The sequence below is a fragment of the Cucurbita moschata genome, unplaced genomic scaffold, assembly GCF_002738365.1.
Source record: "Cucurbita moschata cultivar Rifu unplaced genomic scaffold, Cmos_1.0 Cmo_Scf00003, whole genome shotgun sequence".
In the NCBI taxonomy this organism is placed as follows: domain Eukaryota; kingdom Viridiplantae; phylum Streptophyta; class Magnoliopsida; order Cucurbitales; family Cucurbitaceae; genus Cucurbita; species Cucurbita moschata.
Genome location: NW_019268519.1, coordinates 2,935,158 through 2,943,999, shown reverse-complemented (window position 1 = coordinate 2,943,999; position 8,842 = coordinate 2,935,158). Strand labels below are relative to the sequence as shown.

Sequence of the window (8,842 nt, the reverse complement as noted above, 5' to 3'; positions counted from 1 at the left end):
TTTTTTTTAAAAAAAAAAAAAAAAAAAAGGAAAACTTTTGGAAGATTATAAAGGAAGGGGCAGAGAGGCAAGGAGAAAGAGTGGGCTAAAAAGGAATTGGGTGTGTTTGGTGAATAAATGGTGTGTGGTAAGCCGTGGGGTTTTGAGCCTGTGTTTTGTGCTCCAACGTCTGGTGTGATGGGCTTTTACAGCACAGGTCCAGGGCTGAGCTCCCCTTTTTGGTTCATACAAAACAAAGCTAAGGAAACCCATTATTGATGAATCATCATCAATGTCTGTGTCAACGGATCATTAATCACTCTTCTGCATCACCCTTCTTCTTCTTCTTCTTCTTCTTCTTCTTCGTTTTCAGGTGTCTCTGACGCCCCGATCACTCTTCTGCTTACATTCTACTTTTTGGCCCACACTAAATACAACCCTCTACCTGCCCTCTACCCTACTTATGGAAATCTCTTTCTTGTAAACATATTTTAAAACCGTGTGACCGATGACAATACGTAACGGGTCAAGCAGGCAATATTTACTAGTAATGCACTTAAACTGTTACAATGGTATTAGAAGCAAACACCGTACAATGTACCAATAAGAATGCTGATTCCAAATAGATGAATTGTTGCATTCGTCATGGGCCTAGACTATTACAATCTCGAGTACTTTTTAAACATGTTTTAACTTTTCAAAGATCAATCAACTACTCAATACCAATAGCGATAGAATCACTTATCTATATACCGATCATCCAAGCGTCGTTCTCGTAAATAATGTAGGCCTAGTATAAAAGGAAGAATGAGAAAGGGAAGGTGGAGGCTTCCCCTCCTCCAATCAACTCCTTATACTTAGGCATTTTAATATATTTTCAATAAATAGTATATATAAATATAATGTGTTAGATGAATTTGGTGTATATGGTAGGATTTGAATTATGTTCGAATAACGAAAATTTTATGGGTTGAATTAATTATCCAAGTTAATAGATAAGATTTGAGTTGTATTCATATAATTGAATTAGATTCTAATTTTTTAATTATTTTAATAAATTTTTAAAATTTATATTTAAATTGAATGATAAAAGTTAATTAAATGTTTAAAAATAAATAAACATTTTATAATAGACCCGAGCAACTTAAATGGACTCCATCCAAAAAAAATTATAATTGAGTCGGACTGGATTTATTATTTAATAAACCATTGAATTTGATATTTTAAAAATAAAATTAAAGGTTGGGATTAACCTCGTTAATTAATTAATAATAAAGAAGAATGAGTAAGGAAAATGTTGAATTTTGATGGCGTGATTAGCGGAATTGCTTTGTTGTCCCAAATGCCAAATGAATACACAAACAAACCCATTGAAAAGTAATAACTTGCTTTCGTACTTTATTATGAATAATTATTCAAATTCTAAATTTCAACTCATAATCTCCCATTTTGGATGCATCATATCAAATTATCATAACAAACCACATTTCAATTTAAACTTATAATTACACACACTTCCTAATTATATGGATAATGTTTCAATCTCCATTCATTTTTTATTACAATAAATACCCTTAAATTTATCCATTTTTATTCTAAATTTAAACTTGTTACAATTTTAATTTCCATCGTTTAAAACATGTTTTTTTTTAAAAAAATATATCTTAAATTAAGGAGCTTATGGTGATTCTTACATTGATTTAGGTTTAATTTTGAAATATAGAGAGAAAAGAAGTGATTTTTAAGGGACAACTACCCGCTCCTATGTTCCTCCTAAAAAGGCTAAATGCACCAACCAGGGACAGCTTTAGAGAAACACAAACAGTCCCTTTGGATCAAATCTTCCCTTTATCAATTTCTTGAAATTGGAGAACAAAAGACCAAACAACACAACACAGTCAATATCTAACGTTCAACCAAAACAAAAAAAAAACAAAATTCGTGTAAAAATATGATATTATTAGATATAATTTAAGACTCCCACTTTTGGGGAACTAAAGAGAAAGGATAGGTATGAGTTTATAAGCCAAGAATACATCTTTATTGATACTAGATCTTTCGGAGAAACATAAAGTAGAGTCGTAGTTGTTGTGAATCCATGGAATTAAAAGTATAGGCGAAAATTTAGATTTATTAGAGAAGAAAACAGTGATCCATGGCGGTGGGCTCCTCTGGCTTTCTTTACTCTATGAAGAAATCTTCAACGAGGGATCATAATGACCAACTCCAAACCCCCTCTTATATTTATTGTCTTCTCCTCCTCCTTCTTCTTCTTCCTCTGTCCACATAACACAATTCAACTGGATCGCTCACTCACCAAAACAACCCCCCTCAATGTTCCTACTACCCTCCATTTCCACCACCAAAAAATTCTTCCAAAAAACCTTATGTAACTTCAAATCTTTCTTCTCCAACACCTACCATCGCCTACCCAAGGCGCCGCCGCCGCCCTTCACCGCCGGCCCCGAAATGGCTAAGGACGAGGTCCAAAATGGAAGCTTTACGAAGAGTAATGGCAACAATGCAGTTCATTTTTCGAAGACGATCGACAAGACCCAGATGGACAGAGTTGAAAAAAATGAACAGAGCATCAAAATTGGAGCGACCCATCAAAGGAAAACCCAAGAAAACAGGGAATCGAGGTCGAAGAGGAGTAGTAGGTTGTACGAGTACGATGAGAGGAGAGTGTGTTTGGTTGCCAAGAAAATCAAAGAGTTGGAGAAATTAGACGCGAGAAATGTGCATCATAGTTTGGATATTGAAGAGATCCTTCATTACTACTCTCGCCTCACTTGTCCAACATACCTCGAAATTGTGGACACATTCTTCATGGACATGTTCGCTGAATTCTGTTCTAACTCCTCGTCTTCTCAACAGAACAAAATTTGAATTTTGGTCCTCGGATTTCTGGTAGACCATATTTTAATGGGTGTCATTTGGAATTTTGATTCAGTGTTTATTATAATTCATCTGAGTTCATAAATTTAATGATAGAGTTGTGTGTGTAACGTAGTTTGATTTGAATGTTTATGAAGGAATAATCGTTTTTGAGTTTGACTGTCGTTTTTGCTTCAAATGAGTACAAAAGACAATTACTTTTTTGGGGTTTTGTGGAAATCAAGGTGGCTGTCGGCGCCTAATCCGGATGTTGAAATGGATGCTAATTTGCGTTTCTTTTTCTAAGAAACTACCCAAATTAAGGGCATAAAGCCTTGGATTCTAAGTCACTAATGTCTTACACAATAGTTTTCTTTTTAAAAAAAGTGTTTGGTAATCAAGTATTTGGATTTTGATTATCCAAATCATAATGAACAACCCTTGTTTTTTTTTTCTTTTGAATGGAAATAATAATGGGTTCTTATTAAAATTTGACCAAAAGGATGGTGGAATCCGATGAGAGTAAAAAGGAGATCCAAAAGGGTGTCTGTAGGAAGAAAAGCATTTAAAAAGGGATTCGTTGGGGGAATTTTGGAAGAGCTGGATGGACCAAATCTATGATCAATCATTTCAAGAGCATCAAGGATTAGTATTGGGCTTGGGGTTTTGGTGTAAATAGCGATCCATTGGCAGCTCCAATGCTCTCGGCCCAGCCCTTTATTTGGTAATCAAGTTAGTGCGAGTATGAAGAGTCGGTGTCATCAGCCTGTGGTGTATATGAAGGATTTGTGGTCGTCTTCTTTCTCACACGCCTGCATGCATGTCTTGCCCTTTTCACCACCCTCTTCATATAAAGCTATGCCCTATTAACACCCACATATATCAATACTACATAAACCCACCTCCATCCTTCCCTTTCTTTCTTTCTTTCTTTCAAATGTATGTTCGAAATCTAAACTTTTAGTGTTAAAAAAAGTGATTGAAAAAGTATTTAATTTGGCTGTCTTTTAATAACTATTGGATACTATTCAACCTGATATGTCCACCTCTTCTTTATTACAACATTTCAGTGACACCTGATCCACAATGAAAGCACGATCACTTGTTATATTGAGGTACAAGTTACCAACCAAATGAGTTAGGGTGGAAAAAGTTTGATAGTGAAACGACTATACTCACGTACATATCCATTTATTTTTTAAGCAATCAAGTATTTGGAGAAAAACAAATAATTCAATGGAATATAAATAAAAATGAAATCAATGGAAGAAATTTAGGATAAAAAGAAGAGTTTGAGAAGCAACTGTAACCGTCTAAATCTACCGATATTGTTCTCTTTCTATTTTTTTTTTTTTTTTGCTTCCCCTCAACGCTTTTAAAACGTGTCTACGAGTAAAAGATTTTCACACGCTTGTAAAAAAAAATATTCTGTTCTCCTCTCCAATCAATGTGAGATCTCACAATCTACCCCTTGGAGTCAAGCATCCTCATTGGCACTCATCCTCTCTCCAATCGATGCGAGATCTCACAATCCTTTGTAACATTCTTCGCCCACCGTTACAGATGCTGTTCTCTTTGGGCTTTCTCTTTCGTGCTTCCCCTCCATGTTTTTAAAACTCGTCTTAAAACCTTGAGAGGAAGCCTGCAAATGAATGCCAAATAGAACAATATCTAGTCGCTACGAGCTTAGACTGTTAGAAAAAGATGTGAGAATTAACAATGAAATGCTAAACAAACGAAGATAGTACTAAGTGAAGTAAGAGAAACAAAGCGCTAGTCTCTCCCTTATTTTTGTTTGTCACGTCAAGATTAAGATGTCAAGAATTTAAACCCCACTTCACATGTATTCGGGTGTGGGATGTGTGCGGAGGGAATACAAATGATGGTGCCAATCCGTACAATATGATATTATTGGGGCTGGGGGAATAGAATTGAATGGTGTGTGGGCGTGAAAGTAATGACACCATAGTGGTTAAACATAGCGTCCTTTAACTTATGGAAAATGGCCTACTGGTGAAAGATATAGAATACCAAAAAGGAGCAGTTGAGTATTAAAAGGCGTAGGAGGAGAGGCAGGAACAAGGATATGGAATGGTCCAAAATGGAAGTGAAGAGCATGGTGGTGAGGGAAAGGGCTGCGCCATGTCATGTAATCTTTTCACGTGAAATATGGTCCCTTTCTCCCAACTGCCTTGCTTGCTTCCATCTTTTTAACTTAGAAATATGGTAATATGGGATGTTTTATGGACCAAATACAATTATTAGTAGGCCACCCGTTCCTGCAAACCCTTTCATCCCTCTTTCTCTCAGAGAGTATGTATTATTATGAAGCCAATAAAGATTCTATTTGTGTTCTCATCATCTCCATTCGGTCGGAATAAAGCCCACCAAATCTTCTCAAATCCAATCACACATTCCTCTCTCTTACAAAGATGGGACTCACTGCTAACAGATAATATGTGTTTTTATGTCTCACACTGCTAACAGATAGTACGTGTTTTTATGTCTCACACTTTTAAAATGCATTAGGAGAGGAGAGGAGAGGTTTTCAAACTTTTATAAGAAATACTTTGTTCTTCTCTCTAACTGATGTGGGATCTCACAATCCACTCAGTTGGAGACCAGCGTCCTCGCTTTCACACCGTCCGGTGCCTTGCTCGGATACCATTTGTAACAGTCAAAGTCCCCGCTAACAAATATTGTCCATTTTGGCCGGTTACGTATGGTCATCAGTCTCACACTTTTAAAACGCGTCTGCTAGGAAAAAGTTTTCAAATACTTATAAGAAATGTTTTGTTCCCCTCCCAAGAACCGACGTGGGATCTCACGTCCCCATCTCCACACCTAACTCTCTACTCTCATCTCCCTTACTCCAGCTCCCACACTCTCATCGCTAACATTTCAACGTATCGATTTTCAACTATTGAAGCGATCAAAATTAGTCCCCATTGTCAAAACAATCCATAAAGAGTTTTGAGTCTCATTCCCTGGTTCATTAAAGTTGATGAAGTTTGTGGGGATGGTGGGAGAGTGTGTAAACGGTGGTGAAAATGAACAGTGGTCCGAGCTAATGATAAGGATGGGGAAATGGGAAGTGATAAGGGTGAAGAAAAGGGTACTAACATTTAACATTTTCAAACCTAATCTTGAAGGGACGTTTTTGCAGCTTCATTTCTCCCTTCTTCCCTCTTTCTTTGTTATACCCTTTTCATTATCTGGTTGCTTTCATCAAAATAAGGTCACCACTCATAAATGGTCCCTCAATATACCTTACTTCATATTCATAAACCTCTCTATCATTCCATTCAATAGCCAATTATGAGTTTTGAGTATTATGCTCATTTATGGGGTTGTTCTACAGTCGCTTCCAATTTCTTCAAAATTCTAAACGTCTCCCAAACCTTCATTAATGTCATGTGTATGGTCCATAGAATGAAATATATGATGATTTGAGTGATCAATCAGATATTTTTAATCCGAGGTTCAAACAGCCAAACCCACTAATAGCAGATATTGTCTTCTTTAGATTTTTGGTGGTACAACGGCGCAATTTGTGGCAAAAGCAAGAACGAAAGTGCAGAACTTTAGTGTTGGTAAGCTCAAAAGGGGTTCCTTTTAACGGTGGGTTTGGATTTGTGATTGATCAGCTTTCCAGAAAAGCTCAATATCTTCTGATATTCTTGTGGCATCCATTGAAACCCCAAGCAGCCCTCTCTTTGTGAACCCAACCGCATATAATCCACATTCTCCTTTCCATCCATTTGAAATTTCCTTCCTTGGCATCCCATCTTTCTCACTAAACATATTGCTTTCCTGCAAATATGGCATACCCTTTTTTTAGTTTCTAATTATGCATCTTCTTAATCTTTCTCACTGCAATGTAAACTAAGAATCCCGAGATTTAACACTCAAATCTTTGAATTTTGAGAGTATATTTGTTGAGGATGGTTGGAAGGGAGTCCCATGTTGACTAATTTAGAGAATGATCATCAGTTCATAAGTAAATAATACATCTACGCCATTGCCATGAGGCCTTTCGGAGAAGTTTTAAGTAAAGCCACGAGAGTTTATACTCAAAATATCAATGAATGAAAAGTACTCAACTTTAAAGAGGAGGATATGCACCTTTAGCCAGGAGGGCACGTTACTTTTGTAACCAGTGGCCAAAATGACGGCATCAAAGTTTTCGACACTGCCGTCGACGAACTCAGCGGCACGGCGGCTAAGTCTGGTCACTCCTGGACAGACCTAAACACCAAGTAAAAACCACGTCAATACATTTAAAAGAAATCATTGAGAATTAATGAACAAACCAAACCAAAACAAACCTTAATTTTGCCGGTTTTGATTTTTGCAAAGGTCCCAACATCTAAAACAGGCGTCTTTCCAGACATATTCTTGAGCTGCAGAGGGCCAAGTTTTGGGCGGCTCAGCCCCAACCTGGCAGTATCTCCGAGTATGAAACGTGAAAGAATAAGAAGAATTTGATCCACTAAACGCAAGGGGAGCCATCTGAGCAAGCTCATGGACAATCCAAAAGTTGATCTTCCCAGCATCTCATGAGGTAGAATGTGCACCTGCAAGAACAACAACAACAAAAACAAAATGTCAAAAAGTTTTCCCAATGACCGTAATGAAAAGCAATGCACGAACCCATTTTATGTTATAAATAACCCAAGATCGAAAGATGTTAAAACAAATAATTGAAGCAACTTCTTTCTAGTTCAGTTATTTGTTTCAACATATTTCGACCATTATAGACAGGGGAGATTCCTAACATTTTGTAATTGGACATTTGCTTACTGAATTGCGAGCCACGAGATGAGGGGAAGCGTTGAAGTCACAAAGATCGAGACAAACTTCCATACCGGAATTCCCACATCCAATGACCAAAACTTTCTTCCCGCCAAACGCTCCACCTGTTTTGTAAGAGCTAGTATGAATAACGGGGCCCTCAAATTCCTCCAACCCTTCAATTTGAGGAACAATTTGTTCAGCATTTTCACCGGTAGCCACAATCAAGCATTTGCAAAAATACTCAACAACCGTCTCTTTAACCAATTTCCCTTCACCAACAGCCTTGACCCTCCAAAGCCCACATCGCTCGTCCCACTCTGCGCTTGTCACGGTGGTGTTGAACACAGGGTTCAACTCAAAGTAATTGGCATAGCCTCTCAAATAGGCCAAGAATTGTTGGTTGGTTGGGTAAGTTGGGAAATGAGAGGGGAAAGGCATGAGTGGTAGCTCACAAAATTGCTTTGGGAGATGCAAGCGCAGGCGGTCGTAGGTTTTGAACTGCCACAAGGAAGCTATGCATTGGGCTCTTTCGAGGATCAAAGGTTGAATGCCTTTTTGCTTAAGACATGCAGCGGTGGCTAGCCCTGATGGTCCTGCGCCTACTATGAGAGGGCCTCCAACCCAAATTTGTGGAACAGGGTCGCCATGTTTTTGGGTCAGAGGATCGTGCACTCGTTTGCCTTCCAATTCTTTCCAATACTCGTCCATTCAAAAGGAATGTAAAAGGGGGCGGGAAAGATAACTGATTTACAAATTGGGAACAACAAACAAACGGTTAGGATCAGTTATGCATTGGCTTGGAAATGAAGTTCTGTTATATAGGTCTTGGGGTGTGGCAAACTTGTAATTTTTAAGATTCCGTCTTCCATATCATGAGATCCCACTTTGGAATCCCACTTTGGTTAGTGAGGATATTGAAACATCCTTGGTATGAAAATCTTTGTCATAGATGCGTTTTAAAACGGTGAGAATGACAACTACATGGATCAAAGTGTCAATATCTGTAACCGACTTAGCTACAAATATCTTTTTTAATGGTAGACTCAACTCTTACAAATATCTTAACAAACAAATCTAGAGGTTTATCTATTAGCGATAGAACAGCTATAGTTTGTTCCATTTATAGAAGTTTCCACATGCTGAGTTTGGGCTATAATGGCTTTTGAGCCCAATTATTGGACTTGGGCTT

The 8,842-nt window shown here is 37.6% G+C and overlaps 2 protein-coding genes across 2 annotated transcripts; one reads left to right on the top strand and one right to left on the bottom strand.

Annotated features, from left to right (window-relative positions):
• The first annotated feature begins 2,045 nt into the window (after nucleotides 1-2,045).
• Nucleotides 2,046-3,036, top strand: LOC111440909. Its single transcript, XM_023077740.1, has one exon. It carries the CDS (start codon nucleotides 2,314-2,316, stop codon nucleotides 2,866-2,868), a length of 555 nt encoding a protein of 184 aa, XP_022933508.1. The 5' UTR covers nucleotides 2,046-2,313; the 3' UTR covers nucleotides 2,869-3,036.
• A 3,307-nt stretch (nucleotides 3,037-6,343) lies between these two features.
• LOC111440935 (indole-3-pyruvate monooxygenase YUCCA6-like) lies at nucleotides 6,344-8,415 on the bottom strand. The gene is made up of 4 exons (XM_023077768.1): nucleotides 7,660-8,415; nucleotides 7,185-7,433; nucleotides 6,982-7,104; nucleotides 6,344-6,669 (listed from the first exon to the last, which is right to left on the bottom strand). Exons 1-4 carry the CDS (start codon nucleotides 8,359-8,361, stop codon nucleotides 6,472-6,474), a joined length of 1,272 nt encoding a protein of 423 aa, XP_022933536.1. The 5' UTR covers nucleotides 8,362-8,415; the 3' UTR covers nucleotides 6,344-6,471.
• Nucleotides 8,416-8,842: the final 427 nt, after the last annotated feature.

Bases quoted from the DNA above. Each gene is read 5' to 3' on its own strand.
- LOC111440909 (XM_023077740.1), top strand. From the start codon at position 2,314: ATGTTCCTACTACCCTCCATTTCCACCACCAAAAAATTCTTCCAAAAA.
- LOC111440935 (XM_023077768.1), bottom strand. From the start codon at position 8,361: ATGGACGAGTATTGGAAAGAATTGGAAGGCAAACGAGTGCACGATCCT. The intron at 7,434-7,659 runs GTAAGCAAATGT...TTGTTCTTGCAG, and splicing joins ATCTCGTGGCTCGCAATTCA to GTGCACATTCTACCTCATGA. The intron at 7,105-7,184 runs GTTTGTTTTGGT...CTTGGTGTTTAG, and splicing joins TCAAAACCGGCAAAATTAAG to GTCTGTCCAGGAGTGACCAG.